This window comes from Neoarius graeffei, chromosome 17 (genome assembly GCF_027579695.1).
Source record: "Neoarius graeffei isolate fNeoGra1 chromosome 17, fNeoGra1.pri, whole genome shotgun sequence".
NCBI lineage: Eukaryota > Metazoa > Chordata > Actinopteri > Siluriformes > Ariidae > Neoarius > Neoarius graeffei.
The window spans coordinates 9,847,347-9,869,968 of NC_083585.1; the positions used below are offsets into that span (position 1 = coordinate 9,847,347).

The following is a 22,622-nucleotide window of genomic DNA, read 5'->3' on the forward strand; positions in this document are numbered from 1 at the left end:
TATTTATACAACTTGTTTTTTTTTTTTATTGTCACACGCTTTGAATATGCACAAATGTTCGAACTGTGCGTTAAAATCGTGTGTTTAAAAAAAAAAACAAGCGAGACTCCGGAGTGAAGAGAAAAGCAGAAGGCAGTTATAATCGATTATCGAGATCCAGGTTGATAAATCGATTCCAGAGAAGGTGAGTGATGGCGCTGAGACGGGCTCTGCATTTTGTTTTTAAAGTCGGGGACAGGAGCAGGACAGCTGTCTTTTACAGGGACGTCCTCGGCATGAAGGCAAGTCAGTGTGTTTGTGAAACGCGTATCAATTTAAAGCGTGGCTGTGTAATAATGCATGCTGAGAGGACTTTATTTATTGCAGAGTTACTGAAGAATAAACCTTTAACCATATCAGAAACCTGTTCACTTCTCCTCATTGCAATGTGCAGGTTTTACGCCATGAGGAGTTTGAAGAGGGCTGTAAGGCAACGTGTAATGGGTGAGTAATGGGCTGTTCCAGCACTAATGACCTGCTGGACACATCCACACTAGGAGTAAAGGAGAAGGGAGGGAGGGACCTTTGAACATTACTCACACGTTTATGTTAATACGTTGTGTACTGAAGGTGTTGGCCTTCTGATCAGCAGGTCATGAGTTCAAATCTCAGCACCAACAAGCTGCCACTGCTGATCAAGGCCCTCGACCCTCACCTGCCCAGTTATACAGGACCACTCAAAAGTTTGGACACATCTATTTATTCATAGTTTTCTTTTTTTCTGTATTTAGGTTATTTTCTAGCCTAGTAAACTAGACCCACCCGCCTAGCGGCCAAAAATATTTTTGCCTATGAGTGGGTCTAGCCTCGCACCATATCAACAAAACACCCCGGGCATCAAATCGTGCCCACTAATCACAATGCAAGGTTTTTGTTTGGATTCTTTGGGCAGGCTTTTGCAGGAGTGACGACAAAGCTGCGCGACGCTGGAGAAAGCACAACAGGAAAGATGGCTACGGCTAGTGAACAGCGCGCGTTTGACTCTGCTTTGGAATCAGTTTTAGAAAAATTATGCCGCTTTTCCACTACCAACGCGGCTGAGTCGGGCTGAGCGGGGCTGTTGGAGTTGCATTTCGGCTACAACCGCGCTGAACCGTGCTGGCTGGAAGTGGGTGGACACATTGGGTGGAGTTAGCGAAAGTGGGTGGACGTCACGTGATGTCGTTAGGCGGCGCAAACAGTGACATCAGTGAGCTTTTAAGCGGTAGTCTCACGACCCGGATAGTAAACAATAAACATGGAGGACATGGAGTCGTTAGTGTTGCTGGTCTTGGTGCTGTGGCTTGTTGTCACCGACAAGGCGGACAGATACTGGCAAGAGCGTATAGATGAGGCGAGGCGCATAAGGCTTCATAATTCTCGTAATTCTCCTTCTTCCGGGTTTACGGTGTTTACAGATCCCAGCGTGCTCGCGGGGCATGTGTGGGCATGTGAGGACACTCCTCCTCACCAATCAGTGCACAGGGGAGTGTCTGCTCACGCCCCCAACCTCACTCAGCTCGGTTTGGCTCGCTTCAGCCCCACTCCAAAACCGTGCGAGTTTTGGGGGCTGAGCAGGGCTGAAGCGAGCTGAGTCGTGCTGTTCTTCGGTAGTCGAAACGCGAGCCGTGTCGGGCTGAAGCGAGCTGAAGTGAGCTGAAAAAGGGTAGTGGAAAAGGGCCATTAGACTTGGAGTTTTCGTTGAAACATGAGCAGGAAGAGGCTCTCCGCTCATTCCTTTTCAAGAAGGACGTTTTCGCTGTTTTGCCGACCGGCTATGGCAAAAGTCTGATCTACCAGCTGGCTCCGCTCGTAGCCAAAAGGATGGGCTAGTTTGTGCAGTACGAAGAATTAATAAACAGCTTTGAAACATTACTTTTTGATTGTTTCTTATTTTCCCGTTATTTTAAATTTAAGGGAAATTATTTCACCAAACACCACTAAATAAAAACTCTCAAACAGTTTAAGCAAACCCTTGAAAAACACTTGGAAAAAAAAAGTGTATGTTAAGTATGTGGTACAGACTCCAAACTCGTGGTCATTATCTCCAAACTTCTTAATATCTAGAACCTGGGGGCGTTGTGGCTCAGGTGGCTAAGGCGCCATACCATAAATCCGGGGACCCGGGTTCGATTCCGACCCGAGGTCATTTCCCGATCCCTCCCCGTCTCTCTCTCCTGCTCATTTCCTGTCCTGTCTCTACACTGTCCTATCCAATAAAAGTGACAAAAAGCCCCCCAAAAAATCTTTAAATATCTAGAACCTGTTTATTAATTAATACGCATTTTGAAAAATTATTTATTTCAAGGTCTCCCCCACTGCTTTCTGTCGCTCTGACTACGTCACAGTCACTGTTGCGCTGATTGGTCAGAGCGTTGGCCTATACGCACAGAGACAGTTTGAAAGACAGCGGGTTGTTCCTCCCACACCCTTCGGAAATGTCTACGAGTGACGCCAGACTAAATATTCACATTTAGTCTGGCTTGCCAGGCTAGTTATTTTCTGCATTGTAGACAGTGTTGGGCAAGTTACTTCAAAACTGTTTTTTGCATTATTTATTACTTGTTACTGTCATTTTAAAGTAATTCGTTACATTACAATATTACTGTATTTAAAATGTAAGGCGTTACACTACTATTGCATTACTTTTGTTACTCTCACCAAAATAACTGGAAGTATGGATTTGGCAATCTAAATGTAGCTCAAGACACTCAATTAGCTCATCACACATCCAGTGGAAGGTGATGTGGTATCCGACTGAGCTAGGCTTATGGTTAAAAACAGTAGAATATAATAGCCACAGTGATGACTCATGGCACAATACAAGGAACAATCATCGCAAGAACAGACAAAAGGTCAAAGTCTGACAAATTGTGATAGAAATACTGTAACTTTAGGCCTATTCATATTAACATTAATTGAACTGTATTGTATTGTAATGTCTAAAGATATGACAGGATACAAAATTAGCATTTCTATGCTTTTATTGTTTTCAAGTTTACAGCATTAAGCATAGTTTATGCTTCATAAAAAAAAAAAGATTAGCCCTAAGGGATATGACTCCATTATTTCAGAAATTTAACAAAAATGAACGTTATGGCAAATCGTAGCCTACAATAAAACTGGCCTGAAAAACAAAACAAAACACAAGCCTTTTAAATCACGGCTAGACAATGACTATTAGCTATATGAGGCTACCCAGTCACATTTCGAAAAACGGAATTAGAAATAACAAAATCAAAGTGCTTTTAATGATATTGAAGTGCTTAGGCCTATTAGCCCTCGAAGGAAAGGCAGCTCAATCACTTTAGTCTGACTTCCGACCAGAAAAAAAACTCAGTTATACAGGACAAAAATGTAAACAAACTGTCAGCATATCTTCAACGACATACTCCGCCACAAGTCTCCTAACCTCTTGAGGCTGAAGTAGCATCTCAGAGCGGGAGAACGTTAATTTTGGCTGCTTTGTGATTTTATTGCCACTCTCATCCTCCACTTGCTTCCTTGCTAACTTCATCTTACTATGGCACCTCTGTAAATGTTTAGTTAAATTACTGGTGCTATTTCAGGAAGTGGACAGTTCTTTAGGTTTAGCACACAAAGTGCATTTGACTACGGTATTCTTCACATCCTTATTTTTCACAAACTTAAAGTAATGGGCGTGTGCCCATCTGGAGAATGTGCTATCTGACGTTAGATCAGCTGCAGGTTCACTCATCTCTCTCTTCTGTCTGACTAGCCTAAAGGAAAAGGAAGTGAAACATTTTGCGCGGACGTTTCACCTCTGCTGATCTCGCGGTGATTTTGGCAAATTTGTATGAGGGGGGAAAAAAAAAACCCCACCACTTCATTCCAGGTTAAAAATGCATTGTAACGTGCATTACTGACATTTGTACTGAGTAAAATATTACCAATTTTTTCTTCTGTAATGCCTTTCATTACCGCGTTACTGCAGAAAGCAATGCATTACAGTAATTCGTTACTTTTGTAACGCGTTACTCCCAACACTGGTTGTAGAACAATACTGAAGACATCCAAACAATCAAATAACATCTGGAACAGATATAGAATTATGTGGTAAACAAAGTGTAAAAATGTCGTCTTTTTTTTTTTTTTTTAAATATATTTTAGATTCTTCAGGGTCATTCCATATCAAGTGAACCAAAAAATTTTAACTCATCTCATTATCTCTAGCCGCTTTATCCTGTTCTACAGGGTCGCAGGCGAGCTGGAGCCTATCCCAGCTGACTACGGGCGAAAGGCGGGGTACACCCTGGACAAGTCGCCAGGTCATCACAGGGCTGACACATAGACACAGACAACCATTCACACTCACATTCACACCTACGCTCAATTTAGAGTCACCAGTTAACCTAACCTGCATGTCTTTGGACTGTGGGGGAAACCGGAGCACCCGGAGGAAACCCACGCGGACACGGGGAGAACATGCAAACTCCGCACAGAAAGGCCCTCGCCGGCCCCGGGGCTCGAACCCAGGACCTTCTTGCTGTGAGGCGACAGCGCTAACCACTACACCACCGTGCCGCCCAAAATTTTAACTTTCGCACTCAAATTAATTTTCTTTAAACTTTTTTGGATGAAGGGGACATGTATCCTGAGCCCAGCTGCCAAGTTTTAAAGCTGAAATGTTACTATTAGCAGAGAGAAACTACTGGTTTGGGGTCAGGGGGTCAATTTTAAGAAATCAAACATATATTTCTGGAGCCACTTGGAGGACTCTATGTTCACTTATAGACGATTCAGGAGAACTAGTTTTTTTTTTCCTATAGTACATACACTTCTAAAATATATAGTTTGAACTTTATTGTCACCACCTTCCAACTATTTAGGTCAGAAATAAAAAAAAAAATCACATGATGCGAATTTGTGTGTTTGTGGGTTTGGCTTTTTTTTTTTTAAATTAGTTTTAAAGAGCTGTTTTCTAGAAAACTAAGCAAGTCTCAGACATGCCACTTGGTGACCAAAGTCTCATTAAACTTTTCAGGCCAGGGCTATGTTAATATAGCTCTAGGATAGCATATGGCTGATATTCAGGTGCCCAAAGTTGGCCCCAGCTAGAAAATTAACAAATTTGCCATATTTCATGGGGGGGGCCTAGCTTAGCAATTTAGAAAGTTGAGTATCTTTAGAGTAGGGTTTAATGCCTCACATATATGAAAACTAGCAATGGAAAATGTTTCCTTTTTGTTTTACTGGATGGTTTGTCATGGTATGGTTATTGGATTTTTACATGATATTAAAAGCCTTGAAATTAGTGGCCAAATAGTGAAAATCAGCTAATTATCTGATGATACAAGAGTGTTTGTAAGAGAGAAATTATAAGTAAACTCATGTGTAATGCAGTGATACTTGTACCTATGTAAAAATAAAAATGTGAAATTATTATTATTATTATTATTATTATTATTATTATTATCAGTGAAATGCCTGGAAATATTGTGGTACAGGAACAACATAGATGCATTACATAGACATTTCAGAGGGAATTACAAGCAGCATATAAGAAAGTGTATGTATGAGAAATGATACTATTAGAAGAATGTACAAGATAAAAAGTATGTGATTATTGTACACATTTTATCAGCAGCCGCTGTAACGGCCAAATCCAAGTCACATTATATAGTTATTGACAAGCTTTTTTTTTTTTTTTAAAGCCTAGCGTCAGTTATTTATGGTCCAAGATGATGTTTTTCAGAAATGATATTGTTCCCCGGGTAAAATTACAAGCAGAGAATAATATATGAGGGGATGCAGCCATCTTATGGGCTCTATTACAATACCACAAACATGCCTGAACATGCAAGTAAGGGTATTTCACACTGTGCATATATACATAGAAGCAATGCTTCATAAAACCACATGGAACATTTTTCCATTTCCAGTTTTCACATCTGTAAGGCCTCAGCCCCTACTCTAAATGTGCCCAACTTTTCAAATTGCTAAGTTGTGGACCTCCCGAGCTGGAAACCTCCCCACCCTAAAATAAGGCAAATTTTGTTAATTTTCTAGCTGGGGCCAACTTTGGGCACCTAAATATCAGCCATATGCTATTCTAAAGATATATTAACATAGCCCTGGCCTGAAAAGTTTACTGAGACTTTGGTCACCAAGTGGCATGTCGGAGACTTGTTTAGTTTTCTAGAAAACAGCTCTTAAGCTAGTAAAAAAAAAAAAAACTTGCAAATTTGCATCATTGTGATTCCCCCCCCCCCCCCCCCCCCCCCCCCATTTTAGAACTTTTTTTTTTTTTTATAGAAAGAAAAGTCAAAATGAAGCAAGCTTATTGAACATTTTTCAAAGGTATGGGTGCCCGAGGGCCCAGGAAAAAAAAATTGGGTTATCTGCAATACCCAAAAGTGGATATTAAACCCCACCCCACCCCTTGGGTTAAGTGGCTATATTTTAGTAATGGAAGCAAAACTGGGCAAAATATTTTGCCAGTGCTCTCCAAAGACATTAAAGGAACAGTCCACCGTACTTCCATAATGAAATATGCTCTTCTCTGAATTGAGACGAGCTGCTCCGTACCTCTCCGAGCTTTGCGCGACCTCCCAGTCAGTCAGACGCGCTGTCACTCCTGTTAGCAATGTAGCTAGGCTCAGTATGGCCAATGGTATTTTTTGGGGCTGTAGTTAGATGCGACCAAACTCTTCCGCGTTTTTCCTGTTTACATAGGTTTATATGACCAGTGATATGAAACAAGTTCAGTTACACAAATTGAAACATAGCGATTTTCTATGCTATGGAAAGTCCGCACTATAATGACAGGCGTACTAACACCTTCTGCGCTCTTCGGCAGCGCATTGATATCTGAGCTCCGTATCAGTGCGCTGCCAAAGCGCGCAGAAGGTGTTAGTACGCCTGTCATTATAGTGCGGACTTTCCATAGCATAGAAAATCGCTACATTTCAATTTTTTTAACTGAACTTGTTTCATATCACTGGTTGAATTGACATGGAATGACCCTTCAGCGTATCCAGCATTTCCCTTGATGACGCTTTGCACACTATTAACCAGCTTCATGAGGCCGTCACCTGGAATGCTATGTAAACAGGAAAAACGCGGAAGAGTTTGGTCACATCTAACTACAGCCCCAAAAAATACCATTGGCCATGCTGAGCCTAGCTACATTGCTAACAGGAGTGACAGCGCGTCTGACTGACTGGGAGGTCGCGCAAAGCTCGGAGAGGTATGGAGCAGCTCGTCTCAATTCAGAGAAGAGCATATTTCATGATGGAAGTACGGTGGACTGTTCCTTTAAAGGTGCAATCCGATGGTGGTGTTTTTTTAAAAGCAAAATTGATGATGTAAGGTGTGAGGTTCTGGTTGAATTGACATGGAATGACCCTTCAGCGTATCCAGCGTTTCCCTTGATGACGCTTTGCACACTATTAACCAGCTTCATGAGGCCGTCACCTGGAATGCTTTTTAATTAACAGGTGTGCTTTGTCAAAAGGTAATTAGTGGAATTTCTTGCCTTATTAATGTGTTTGAGATCAAACAATAAATAATAAAAGTACAGTATTCCACAACTGTAGTAATCCATATTATATCAAGAACCAAACAACGAAGTAAAGAGAAATGAGTCCATTACTTTAAGACAGGAAGTATCTTTTAATTAAAATAAAGCATTGAATTAGAAAGTGTGTCCTAAGTTTTGACTGGTACTGTGTGAATGAGAAGTGTAAGGACGTCTCCCAGATGTAAATGTTTGTGTGAGGGTATTTTTGGTTTTTCTCCATTCCAGACCTTATGATGGAAAATGGAGTAAAACCATGGTGGGCTTTGGTCCAGAGGATGACCACTTTGTTGCGGAGTTGACGTATAATTATGGAGTGGGAGAATACAAACTTGGCAATGACTTTTTGGTACGTTTCTAATTACTCCTATGATTTATGTCCGAATAGTCATTAGTGATATAATTTTATTATTCTTATCAGGGTCTTTTTTTTTTTTTTTTTTGTAATGATATGAGCAATTCATATAAATTTCAATTTAGCACAGATGTGCATTATTATTATTATTATTATTATTATTAAGTCATTTTTGCATAGGGTTTCACTGTACAGTCAAGTCAAGCTGTTAGTAATGCCAAGAAGATAGGCTGGCCTCTTACTGAGGTTGGGGAAGCTCTGTACTTGACAGAAGCTCCTGGTGGATATCGATTCTACCTGCTTGACAAGGATCAGCAAGACAGTGGTGAGTGTGACGGTTCTCATCAATAATTGGAAATGAACTGCAGACTTTTTATTCAGTTTCTTAAAGTAAGTAATGATGGTTCACGTACAATGTTGTCATTAATGGCATTTAGCAAACGCTAAATATAATGCCATTATTCTGTTTTTAGCAGCTTCTCTACATGTCTATGCTCCCCCCCCCCCCCCCCCTTTTTTTTTTTTTCTTTCTTCTGTGATTTCCTTTCAGGGAAAGATCCGGTTCAGAAAATCACCTTGGCGGTGTCTGACCTGCAGCGATCTGTACATTACTGGTCCTCGCTACTGGGGATGAAGGTGATTGAGAAAAGTGAGGAGAAGAAAAGTGTACTGATGGGCTTCTCGGACAGTCAGGTCGGATCATAAAGACCATTTTCTTCATCCAGCAAATATCATAATCCACAGTGTGATTTTATTCATTTATAAAATACACACAAGACTTGAGACACAAGTATGCCTTTTAAATACAAATGTCATCCGATCAGTGTTTCTGATTAAATATTAACCAGACCACGAGGAGGGCTAGACCCTTTTCCACAATATCTATTTTTAGTTCTGTAAAAATACAACCGTGATTCCAAAAAAGTTGGGACAAAGTACAAATTGTAAATAAAAACGGAATGCAATGATGTGGAAGTTTCAAAATTCCATATTTTATTCAGAATAGAACATAAATGACATATCAAATGTTTAAACTGAGAAAATGTATCATTTAAAGAGAGAAATTAGGGGATTTTAAATTTCATGACAACGACACATCTCAAAAAAGTTGGGACAAGGCCATGTTTCCCACTGTGAGACATCCCCTTTTCTCTTTACAACAGTCTGTAAACGTCTGGGGACTGAGGAGACAAGTTGCTCAAGTTTAGGGATAGGAATGTTAACCCATTCTTGTCTAATGTAGGATTCTAGTTGCTCAACTGTCTTAGGTCTTTTTTGTCGTATCTTCCGTTTTATGATGCACCAAATGTTTTCTATGGGTGAAAGATCTGGACTGCAGGCTGGCCAGTTCAGTACCCGGACCCTTCTTCTACGCAGCCATGATGCTGTAATTGATGCAGTATGTGGTTTGGCATTGTCATGTTGGAAAATGCAAGGTCTTCCCTGAAAGACACGTCGTCTGGATGGGAGCATATGTTGCTCTAGAACTTGGGTGGCCAACCCGCGGCTCGCAAGCCGCATGCGGCTCTTTGCCCGGTGTCATGCGGCTCTGACGTTCATATTGATGTTTGTGTATTTTTTTTTTTTTTTAAATGTGCGTATGCGCTTTGCTTGAGTTCAGTATGGTATTTTCATCAAATGCATCTTCGCTTTGCTTGGGTATATTACGGTATTTTCAGGTCATGTCAAATGCGCACGTGCGTGAGATAATCGCTAAGTTTTTGGGCAAGGTGTGTCTTGTGTCAAGTAGCCTCTCAAAATGGCAATGAAAAAATGCACAGCAAAACGAAAATATGAAGACGAACATAGGACATTTTTAACAGAGTGGGTTATACTTTTTTGTTGAACGTAATGGCAAGCCATTCTGCCTTATGTCAGTCGTCATTAGCTCATTTCAAAGCTTCCAATCTTCAGCGCCAGATATGCCACACGAATTGAAAACCTGCACGAAAGCTTTGTAACCCGGTTCCGTGATATACAACTGAAAAGGCCACAGGTTACGTTCCTCGTCGACCCATTCAATGCGGAGATGGACTGTTTGAAAGCCCCGCTTGTCACAGATGAGGCTGCGGCTGAGTTGGAGATGATCGATCTTCGTGAGGAAGACCAACTGAAACCTGTTTTGAAGGAAGGCACCATTGAGTTTTGGAAAAGTGTGCCATTGGAAAAATACCCGAATGTGAAACAGGCTGCGCTTAAGATACTGTCAATGTTTGGGTCAACATATGTCTGCGAGTCTGTGTTCTCTACCATGAAACACGTGAAGTCAAAGCATCGTTCTGTTCTGACTGACACCCATGTGAAAGAACTGCTTCGAGTGGCAACGACGGAATACAAGCCAGATTTGAAGAGGATTGTTCAAGGCAAGGAATGTCAGAAGTCCCACTAAGCAACATGCATAGTAAGTGCACACGATATTGATTGCTGTAAATGACTGGCCTGTGGTATTAGTACTGACTGAAGGAGTAAATTTCTCTCATGTTGGCGTGTGACATTTACTATTAATCTGGCTGAGCAGAGGTGCGTGAGCGTGTGTGTCTGTGAGGGAGAGAGAGAGTGAGGGGGGGGCAATGTTCGTGTGCGGTCATGTGTATGGTGTGGCTTTTTTTTTTTTTGGTAATGCCATGAGTCCCACTAAGCAGCATGCATAGTAAGTGCACACAATGTTCATTGTTAAAAATGACTGGCCTCAGCCTGTGGTCTTAGTACTGTAGGAGTAAATATGTTGGTGTGTGACATTTACTATTAATCTGGCTGAGCAGAGGTGTGTGTGTGTGTGTGTGTGTGTGTGTGTGTGTGTGTGTGTGTGTGTGTGTGTGTGTGTGAGAGAGGAAGGGATGGATGATGTTAGTGTGCCCATGTGTATGATGTGGCTCTTTGCGGTAACACAGTAAAAAATGTGGCTCTTGGTCTGCAACTGGTTGGCCACCCCTGCTCTAGAACCTGGATATACCTTTCAGCATTGATGGTGTCTTTCCAGATGTGTAAGCTGCCCATGCCACACGCACTAATGCAACCCCATACCATCAGAGATGCAGGCTTCTGAACTGAGCGCTGATAACAACTTGGGTCGTCCTTCTCCTCTTTAGTCCGAATGACACGGCGTCCCTGATTTCCAGAAAGAACTTCAAATTTTGATTCGTCTGACCACAGAACAGTTTTCCACTTTGCCACAGTCTTTTTTTTTAAATAAGAAGACGTCTGCGCTTCTGGATCATGTTTAGATACGGCTTCTTCTTTGAACTATAGAGTTTTAGCTGGTGACGGCGGATGGCACGGTGAATTGTGTTCACAGATAATGTTCTCTGGAAATATTCCTGAGCCCATTTTGTGATTTCCAATACAGAAGCATGCCTGTATGTGATGCAGTGCCGTCTAAGGGCCCGAAGATCACGGGCACCCAGTATGGTTTTCCGGCCTTGACCCTTATGCACAGAGATTCTTCCAGATTCTCTGAATCTTTTGATGATATTATGCACTGTAGATGATGATATGTTCGAACTCTTTGCAATTTTACACTGTTGAACTCCTTTCTGATATTGCTCCACTATTTGTCGGCGCAGAATTAGGGGGATTGGTGATGCTCTTCCCATCTTTACTTCTGAGAGCCGCTGCCACTCCAAGATGCTCTTTTTATACCCAGTCATGTTAATGACCTATTGCCAATTGACCTAATGAGTTGCAATTTGCGGCACGGTGGTGTAGTGGTTAGCGCTGTCGCCTCACAGCAAGAAGGTTCTGGGTTCGAGCCCCGTGGCCGGCGAGGGCCTTTCTGTGTGGAGTTTGCATGTTCTCCCCGTGTCCGCGTGGGTTTCCTCCGGGTGCTCCGGTTTCCCCCACAGTCCAAAGACATGCAGGTTAGGTTAACTGGTGACTCTAAATTGACTGTAGGTGTGAATGTGAGTGTGAATGGTTGTCTGTGTCTATGTGTCAGCCCTGTGATGACCTGGCGACTTGTCCAGGGTGTACCCCGCCTTTCACCCGTAGTCAGCTGGGATAGGCTCCAGCTTGCCTGCGACCCTGTAGAAGGATAAAGCGGCTAGACATAATGAGATGAGAATGAGATGAGTTGCAATTTGGTCCTCCAGCTGTTCCTTTTTTGTACCTTTAACTTTTCCAGCCTCTTATTGCCCCGTCCCAACTTTTTTGAGATGTGTTGCTGTCATGAAATTTCAAAATGTCTCACTTTCGACATTTGATATGTTGTCTATGTTCTATTGTGAATACAATATCAGTTTTTGAGATTTTGTAAATTATTGCATTCCGTTTTTATTCACAATTTGTACTTTGTCCCAACTTTTTTGGAATCGGGGTTGTAAATATATTCAAGACATTTTGGATTCTCAAACAAACTTAGTCTGAGCAATCTTGTTAGGGTTTGAAATCCTATCTTTTAACAGCACCTCTGCATTGCCTGATTTTATGCCTGTATTGGTTTCTAGTGTAAACTGGAGCTCCAGGATATCACGGCTCCTGTGGATCATGGAACCGCTTTTGGCAGGATTGCATTCTCTTGCCCACGAGAACAGGTGATATAACAGACTAAACTGTTAAACAGAGATAACGTACCTCCTGCCTCAGGTAAAACATCACTCACTAGTGCTCTACTGCCTTTTGAAGTCATTTGTTTATTACATTTCACCAGTTACCAGGTCTTGAGGCCCTGATGAAAAAGGAAAACCAGAAGATCCTGACGCCCCTCGTCAGCCTGGACACTCCAGGGAAGGCGACTGTAGAAGTGGTGATCCTGGCTGACCCTGTGAGTCTTTGCAGACAGGCCACGTGTCCAGTTTAACTGCGAGAACAGGGATGAGGGCTTAACGGTGCCTTCTAATGTTCATGTGTAAGGCCAGTGACTCAGTACGAGGCAAACATGTTCCCAAAATCAGCTCTTTAACCGAGAACTCTGCAGATCAAACCAGAAATGGACACAGCAATTACTTTTTACCTCCGCCAAGGAGGTTGTTTTCGGTAGCGTTGGTTGGTTTGTCTGTTGGCAACATTACGGAAAAAGTTATGAACGGATTGCTCTGGAGTTTTTTCCAGAGGTGTGACTAGGCACAAGTAACAATCCATTAAATTTTGGCGGTGATCCGGATCACCTTCTGGATCCCGGATTTTTTTTAAAGGATTCTTGGCGGAGGTCTGCGCTCTCCGAGTGCTTTTCTAGTTCTAGATGAAATTAAATGACGTTTTGCATTTCCTATAGGATGGACATGAGATCTGCTTTGTGGGAGATGAAGCTTTCCGCCAGCTGTCTGCCTTCGACCCCGATGGAAATGAACTGCTTGATAAGGTATTCTCTCCTTTATCCAATATCCATCTTCAGAGAGGATGCATGTGGTTTATTTCTAACGCCTGTGCTTTTTATCATATGATTTTGTTTCTTCCTCAGGCCATGGCTGCTGATAAGAGTGACGAATGGTTTGCAAAACACAAAAAGCAGAAGGCGTCAGCGTGAAGTCTCTTTCAGTGCCTTTTAATCTCTGTAGAAATCTCAAAATGACCAAATGAGTGACTGACTGTTTTGTTGCTGTCTTTGACTCCATCATTGCAATATCTGTTTATTTGGCTTTCTATGTTCGTGTTGATCAGAAGCAACATACTACATCCAAACAGAGATTTATGCTTGGTTTGTGTTTGTGCATAAAGTACATATATGTCCACTAAAAATATAAATGCTGAAGTCTCACAATACTTTATTCTGTTGTTTTGAATACTGATTTACAAATTCTAAAGAGTACTGATTGCAAGAGTTAGCTGAAGCTTTTAGATCCACTATATATAGAAGATACTTTATTAGGTACACCAACCTTTTCACTGCATTCACTGGCCTTTTATAAGGTGAAGTAGTCATACAGGGAAGTTCACATGTAGATATTTACATATTGTTTGGGGCTTGGACCATTCTCAGCACACCACTTACCCTCTCTGTGCGTGCGTGCATGTTTGTTTTCTGAGTGGATCAAGCACAGCAGTTTTGCTGGGTTTTTAACAGCATGTTAAACTCTCCTACTGACCATGACCTTTATGCAGTCTCATCTCATTATCTGTAGCCGCTTTATCCTGTTCTACAGGGTCGCAGGCAAGCTGGAGCCTATCCCAGCTGACTACGGGCGAAAGGCGGGGTACACCCTGGGCAAGTCGCCAGGTCATCACAGGGCTGACACATAGACACAGACAACCATTCACACTCACATTCACACCTACGCTCAATTTAGAGTCACCAGTTAACCTAACCTGCATGTCTTTGGACTGTGGGGGAAACCGGAGCACCCGGAGGAAACCCACGCGGACACGGGGAGAACATGCAAACTCCACACAGAAAGGCCCTCGCCGGCCACGGGGCTCGAACCCAGACCTTCTTGTTGTGAGGCGGCAGCGCTAACCACTACACCACCGTGCCACCCTTCTTTATGCAGTTGTGAAAAAATATACTCAGCAAAAATAAAAACTTGACACATTATTTCTCAAATAGTGTTTTAGAAACTTTTCTTGAAAGAGTTCTTGTTGTGATTATGGTTAAATGCATTGTCAAGGGCATTACGTCACACATTCATTCTACTGGTCGGGCCTACATAGCATGTACGAGAGCACTGCACGCTAAAATCACGTTTCCATGTGACACAAGTGACGTGACCTATTGATACACGTGCAATTGATCTCACGGTAGCAGAGTAGAGTGTCATCTCAGAAAAACAAGGTTTTATGGTTAATTATTCGTTAATTTGCAATGCCACGACTGTCAAACATTCAGCGTGAACGTGCCATTGGCATGCTGAATACGGGAACATGCGTCACTGACGTTGCGAGGGTTATGGGATGCAGTCGACAGACCATCCATAATCTCCAGACACGTCTCCATCAAACTGGCACCACAGCCGACCGTAAGGAACCCTCCACAGAACTTGCAGGAGCTTGGTGCCATGTTGGTACAAATATGGCGGCGCATTCCCCAAGCTGTGTTCAGACGCATCATCCAATCCATGAGGAGACGTTGTATCGCAGTTGTGAACGCCCATGGAGGACACACCCGATATTGACATGATTTCATTAAGTTGTGACTCACAGTTTTTGATCATGGACATTGTCATCGCATTTCCGGTGGAACCGATTCCATGACAAACATGATCTGTATGCTATAGCATCTTTAATGACAAGATAATTGAATACAATCGTTATTTCAAACCTATTTTCCAAAATGTTCAAATTATTGACTTTGAAACGAGTGTAAAGTTTTTATTTTTGAGTATAGTACATCCCATGGAAATTGTAGACTTTTCTCAACATATTTACACAAACATTTCCCCCCCTCCCCCTCTCTCTCTGTCTGATACGTGTACAGATAACGACACGTGAAATTGACATTTTGTCATCTTCATAACTTCTAAATTAAAAAAAATTACACCCTAGAAAAAGAAATGACACCCTTATGTTTATCACACTTTCAAGTCCATAAAATTAGACTCGGGTGTTCCAGATTAGATACTGTTGATTAGACCCTCCTGCAGGTGGAACCCGTCTTATTTAAACCTGACATCTTGGGTCTGGTGTTCTCTTTGCTACTGAAGTGTGTCGTGTCATCATGCCAAGATCTAAAGAGCTCTCTAAGGACCTGGGGAGGGGAGGAATGTTGTAGATGCCTATGAATCTGGGAAAGGATTTAAAAAGGTCTCTAAATTATTAGAAATAAATCATTCCACTGTCAGGAAAATCATCTACAAGTGGTGTAGATTTCAAACAACTGCCAGTTTTCCAGGACTGGCAGCAAATTCAGCCCCAGAGCAGACCATCTGATGCTAAAAGAAGCCTCCAAGAACACCAAAATTTCATCACTGGATCTGCAGGTAACTCTTGCAACTGTTGGTGTGAAAGTGCATCAATCTACACTCAGAAAGAGATCGGAGAGATTTGACCTGCATGGGAGGCGTGCCAGGGACAAGCCTTTACTGTCCAAAAGGAACGCTAAAGCAAGACTAGTTTGCTAATGAACATGTAGGCAAAGACCAGGCCTTTTGGAATAACGTACTCTGGACAGGCGAATCAATTGTGCGGCGCAGACCAGAGACTGCTTTTCAGAAGAAGAACCTCATACCAACTGGGAAGCATGATGGTGGAGATGTTATGGTTTGGGGTCGCGTCGCTGCCTCAGGGACTTAGGAACTTATATTAATTGATTCAACTCTGAATTCTGAATCATATGAAAGAGTGCGGGCGGCACGGTGGTGTAGTGGTTAGCGCTGTCGCCTCACAGCAAGAAGGTCCTGGGTTCGAGCCCCGGGGCCGGCGAGGGCCTTTCTGTGTGGAGTTTTCATGTTCTCCCCGTGCCCGCATGGGTTTCCTCCGGGTGCTCCGGTTTCCCCCACAGTCCAAAGACATGCAGGTTAGGTTAACTGGTGACACTAAATTGACCGTAGGTGTGAGTGTGAATGGTTGTCTGTGTCTATGTGTCAGCCCTGTGATGACCTGGTGACTTGTCCAGGGTGTACCCCGCCTTTCGCCCGTAGTCAGCTGGGATAGGCTCCAGCTTGCCTGCGACCCTGTAGAAGGATAAAGCGGCTAGAGATAATGAGATGAGATGAGATGAGATGAAAGAGTACTTGAAGATAACGTGAGGCCATCTGTTCAAAAGTTGAAGTTGAACCAGAGGTGGACCTTTCAACAAGATGATGATCCTAAACACACTCGCGAATCCACCAAAGGACTGGCTCTGAAAGAAGAAACAGAGGGTTATGGAAAGGCCTCGTCAAAGCTGATTAAAAATATTTGTCTGGCCTGCTTGAAACTGGAACAGGCTGATCTGATTGCTACTTGTTTTGGTTAATTATATCCTTAAGATTTATCTTCACTCACATATTCTGCTCTCTGCTTAATGAAGGTCAGGTTGATCAGTAACGTCTTTCTTCTTTTCCTAAGACTATGATCCTGACGGGTAATGCAATGGTGCATAATGTCGCTCTTCTTTCATACAGTAGTGTAGTCTAAACCAGTGATGTAATGCTTCATCACCCATTTACATTATACATAGATAACTTAGCTTCATCAATTAAATCATCATCATCATCCAGTCACACAGCTACAAAACACTCCTGAATGTGGATATATGCTCACGTTTGTCCTACAATAAACTGAGAAACATCTCTGAGCGTCTGTGTCAGTGACTGTTAGCTCCCGGATCAAAGCAGAATCTCTCAGGCGGCAGAAGTCTACAGTCCTACATCACACTTTATCAATTCAACCTCCTTCACTACAGACAGATCAAAACCTAACGAAAGCCCAGATTTGAACCCTGGTGAAATGTTGTGGGGGATGTGAAAAGGGCAGTACATGCAAGAAAACCCTCAAATGTCTTGAAACTGAAGGAATTTTGCATGGAAGAGCGGTGGACAATTACACAGAACACCTACGAGATGTTATTTCTGTTAAAGGGACAATACTGACCTCTGAAGCCAAGGGTGTACTTACTTTCTCCACAGAAGAATATTACGTCTACTGATACTTTTGTTGAATAAATGATTGAAAGAGCTCATTTTCCTTGTTTTGTTCAAGTATATAACCTTTATCTGTAGGCACTGTATCAAAAGGGTGAAATGTTTCAGCAACAAGCAAAGTACAATTTCCACAGGATGTACTTTATTTTTTCACATGGCTCTGTGTATTAGTCATCCTCCAACCCTTATTTATGGGCTGCTCGCCACACAGCAGCGACGTTCAAAGGGGAAAAAACAGTCTGTATGTACAAAATATTCAGAAAGGAAGATGTAAAATTACAACACTAATATGATTCTTATTATATTACCAATACTATCTTGCACCTGTTGCTCACGTGCTTTTAATTTCTCAAATCTGATTGGTCAGAAGGTGGTGATTAATTTACTGTAACTGCGTGCAAGTTAAGATTGCAGGTTTATATTAACACACTCGTTCTAATCCATTAGTGTTTTTCTAGTAACAGCTAATTCACAGGGACTTGTATGGGGGATGGACCACATAACCTATTGCTAATTTTAAACCGATTAAATAAAGCATTAACGAAGAAAAACCTGTAATGGTTGACATGAAGTTTTCTGTCAGGAGATGTTTAAGTAATATTTACAGAAGGAATCTCCAGCATAAAATGCTTTGTAACATGTGTAAACAGTTTTCAGGACAAAGGAAAAAGAGAGGCAGGTGAAATGACCTGCGGTGGGTTTCCCAAAAGCCTCTTAACACTTAGGAGAGAGAGAGCGTTTGTGATGCTCACTCTACCATTTAAAGATGATCTTTGTGCTACGATGCTTTTGGGAAACCCACCCTTGTTTGTTTATAGCTCTTATAACAAAAGTGATTAAAATGTGGTGGATGTTTCACAATGTTATGTCCAGTGTGTTATTGATGTGTCTTCATTAATACATTAAAAATGTAATTGCTGGCAAATTACTGTGGTATAAGAGGAATAAAACTCTTCAGGAGGTGCTGTTGTTGTTAGTCAACTATAGGGTGGTAAAAGTAACTTTGGTTCATATCGAGCCTCAAATAACACAAACTATTCTATCCACATTCACTGAATATGAGCAATTGCACACTCTGATTGGCTACTCTACGACTAGGCTATCAGCTCATATACCATGAGTAGAGAAAAACAAATTGGCAGCGCATTACTGAACCAACCGAGGATGAAATAAAAACTCTACTCAAACAAAACCACAAAAAAAAAAAAAATCTGGAATAAAAGTATTTGATGGTAAGCACTAGGGTGCATCAGTTGCCCTCACTTTCATAAAATCTGATGCATTTTTTTTTTTTTTTTGGGGGGGGGGGGGGGGGGGGGGGGGGTTCCTTTTCACCAATAAAGACATCCTGTAAATTTTTTTGACCATATTCAAAAAGTCTAATGGTGGCACCATGAGGTTCATTTTTTGCCAAAAAACGCTTATTTTATGTTCTCGCGTAAGGTTTGAATCACAATATTGGACTCCATTTATTGATTTCCTGTGAGCCAGAGATCATGTTAAGAACCTTTGCAAGGGATTGAGAAGCATTAATGTGATTCATAATACATTTGTATTGTTTAAAAGTAGTTGAACAATGATTCAATGAACAGCTAAAACTCAAACTGTGCTTGATAATATATTTAGAATATGTACTAAAAATGTGTATCAAAGATATTTGGTATACTCTATAAGGTGCCATAATGTTTCATGAAAAGTGATTGAAATTTTGTCATAAAAGTCATAAAATAGCAGCTTTTTCCATAACTTTGAGCTCCTGGTGCCACCATTAAACTTTTGAATTTTGTCAAAATATTTCACCCAGTGTGTTTTCTTACCAAAAGGAACATAAAAACAAAAATGCATCATGATCGGAGGAACTTTTCATTTTTAGGGGGCAACTGATGCACCCTAGTAAGGCACGTATTTTTATTTTTCAAGAATTATTATTATCGCATTTTTCACAAATTGCTCCTGTCATTTCACCGGTTTGTTTACATTCTAAGCGGAAATGATTGTTGGACATTTTGTATAAAGCTTTTATTTACTGAATTTGCATAAAAATAAAAATGCTCTGTTTCTCAAAATCCAGTGAATGTGAATAGAATATGTAGCAATTCCTGATGTGGGTGGAGCACAAGCACGGCAGGCGAGAGTTGATGGTCACACACAAACTTTATTTCACTTATTTCTAGCTTTTCAGCTTTCTTCCTTTCACTCACTCACTCTACACACACATGCGTTGTGGTTGGGAGGGAGCCCCTTTTCTCTGCTCGCCCCCTCCTTTTATGCTCTGTCCCTGTAACAAACACACACACACATTAATTGACAGTAGGTGGAATGACTTAGCCACTTACCTTCCCTGACCCCGCCCTCCATTCACAGACTGCTGCTTGGCCACGCCTCCGCTGCCACATACCCCCACCACCCGACTCAGGCCAGGGAGCCGTCCAGCCTGAAGCTGACTCCCCCGACGGGACAGGAAGTCCACCAACACCATCTGTGCCCCCGGCCTGTGGATCACCTCGAACTTAAATGGCTGGAGGGCGAGATACCAACGGGTGATCCGCGCATTGGCATCCTTCATGCGGTGGAGCCACTGGAGGGTCCGAACAGAGAGTGAAAGGGTGCCCCAGCAGGTAGTATCGGAGGACGAGGACCGCCCCACTTGATGGCAAGACACTCTTGATGTGTTAAAGCAGGTACATCACAATTGAGAGTTTCTGGTTGATGTAAAGCACGGGGTGCTCCTTGCCCTCCACCTCCTGGGACAAAACAGCCCCCAGCCCTCTGTCCAATGCATCAGTCTGCAAAATAAAGGGAGAGAGAAGTCAGGGGAGTGTAAAAATGGCCCCCTACACAGTGCAGCTTTTACCTCAGAGAAGGCCTGTTGGCACTGCTCCATCCACTGGACCGGATCTGGAGCCCCCTTTTTAGTGAGATCGGTTAGCGGGCTGGTGACGTCTGAATAATTAGATATAAACCTATGACAATAGCCAGCCAGCCCCAGGAACCGTTTCACCTCCTTTTTGGTTTTGGGCCTCGGGCAGGCCGCAATCACTGCAGTCTTGTTAATTTGGGGACGCACCTGCCCATAACCCAAGTGGAACCCAGATGCCGTACTTCCACCCGCCCAATTGCGCACTTTCGGGTTAGCTGTGAGGCCCGCTCACTTCAGTGACTTTAGAATGGCCCTCAGGTGTTCCAAGTGCTGCGGCCAATCATGGCTGTAGATTATTATATCGTCCAGATAGGCGGCCATGTAGGCAGCATGAGGGCGGAGGACCTTGTCCAAAAGCCGCTGGAACGTAGCGGGCGCCCCAAACAACCCAATCGGGAGCGTGGCAAATTGGTGTAATCCAAACAGGGTGGAAAAGGCTGTTTTCTTTCGGGATAGAGGAGTCAAGAGGCTCTGCCAATATCCCTTTGTTAGATCCAGTGTCGAATAAAAGCGAGCAGCACCTAACCGATCAAGCAACTCATCAATGCAAGGGATGGGGTATGTGTCAAATTTAGACACTGTGTTGACCTTTCTATAGTCCACACAGAACCGGACCGACCCGTCGGTCTTGGGAACCAGGACCACTGGGTTGCTCCAGTCACTGTGGGACTCCTTGATTATGCTCATTTCGAGCATGGCTTGAGTTCATCCCGAACCACCTTTTTCTTGTGTTCGGGCAAGTGGTAAGGGTGGCTACGCACTACCATCCCCGGGGGTGTTTCGATGTGGTGTTCTATGAGGTGGGTATGACCCAGAAGGGACGAGAACACGTCGGAAAATTCCTTTTGCAACCTGGCCACCTCCGTGAGTTGGTCTCCACAAGGGACCGGAGTGGTCCGAGATGTGATCTTTTTCACCTCCGACCCCAGCTCCGCCTTCTCCAGGACTACCAATGCCACGGGGACCCCCTCATTCCAGCGTTTTAAAAGGTTGAGGTGGTAGATTTGCAATGAACCACCCCTATCCATTCACCTCACCTCATAGTCGACGTCCCCGACTCGCCGTGTGACCTCGAAGGGCCCTTGCCACTTGGCAATTAATTTAGAACTCGACGTGGGCAATAATACGAGCACTTTGTCTCCCGGCGTGAACTCTCTAAGGCGTGTGCCCGTCATACAGCCGGCTTTGACGTTCTTATGCCTGCTGCAAATTCTCCTGGGTTAGGTGTGTGAGGGTGTGGAGTTTTGTGCGCATGTCAAGAACGTACTGGATTTCGTTTTTGCTAGGTGAAGGTCCCTCCTCCCAATTTTCTCGTAGCAAGTCCAGAATGCCATGCGGCTTATGCCCATATAATAATTCAAATGTAGAAAACCCCATGGAGGCTTGCGGGACCTCTCATACTGCGAATAACAGGGGTTCGAGCCACTTATCCCAATTACGTGCATCTTCACTTACGGATTTCCGGATTATGTTCTTGAATGTTTAGTTAAATCGCTCTACTAAGCCATCCATTTGTGGGTGATAGACACTGGTGCAGATAGACTTAATCCCCAATAACCCATACAGCTCGCGCAGTGTGCGTGACAAATTAAGTGCCTTGGTCTGTCAGGATTTCTTTCAGAATCCCGACCCAGGAGATAAAGTGGAAGAGCGCTTCCACAATACTGCGTGCTGAGATATTGCGGAGAGGCACTGCTTCCGGATATCACATTGCATAGTCCACCAGAACTAAAATAAAGTGATACCCTCGTGCCAACCGATCTAATGGCCCGATGAGATCCATCCCAATTCGTTCAAACGGGGTCTCGATTAGAGGAAGAGGGCGCAACGGCACTTTTGGAGTGGCTGCGGGATTTACTAATTGGCATTCACGGCATGCCGCACACCACCAACAGACATCCCCGCAAATCCCTGGCCAATAGAACCAGGCCATTATTCGAGCTAGTGTTTTATCTTGTGCTAATTGTCCAGCCATGGGATTAAAGTGAGCCACATGGAATACGAGTTCCCTGCGGCTCTTTGGGATTAACAATTGGGTTATTTGTTCACTAGTTTGAGTGTCCTGCGTCACTTGGTACAATTTATCTTTAATAATAGCAAAATAAGGGAAGGTCGGTGCCGCGCTTGGCTGAAGAGTTTGACCATCGATTACTCTCACTTGGTCAAACGCATGCCGCAGAGTCTTGTCTCGCGACTGCTCTAACAGGAAATCCCCAAGAAAATCCCCAAGAGAGGGAGGAGGAGCGGGCTGCCTCGTCTGCCTGTCATTGGAGCCACCTCCAGATGGTCCTCCATCAG

At 43.0% G+C, this 22,622-nt stretch overlaps 1 protein-coding gene across 1 annotated transcript; it reads left to right on the forward strand.

The window, feature by feature from the left end:
* Positions 1-26: 26 nt before the first annotated feature.
* Positions 27-13,610, forward strand: glod4 (glyoxalase domain containing 4). The gene is made up of 9 exons (XM_060943689.1): positions 27-281; positions 434-483; positions 7,787-7,907; positions 8,094-8,238; positions 8,464-8,606; positions 12,356-12,442; positions 12,559-12,672; positions 13,123-13,209; positions 13,309-13,610. The coding sequence occupies exons 1-9, from the start codon at positions 192-194 to the stop codon at positions 13,372-13,374; spliced, it is 903 nt and encodes a 300-aa protein (XP_060799672.1). The 5' UTR covers positions 27-191; the 3' UTR covers positions 13,375-13,610.
* The last annotated feature ends 9,012 nt before the right edge of the window (positions 13,611-22,622 follow it).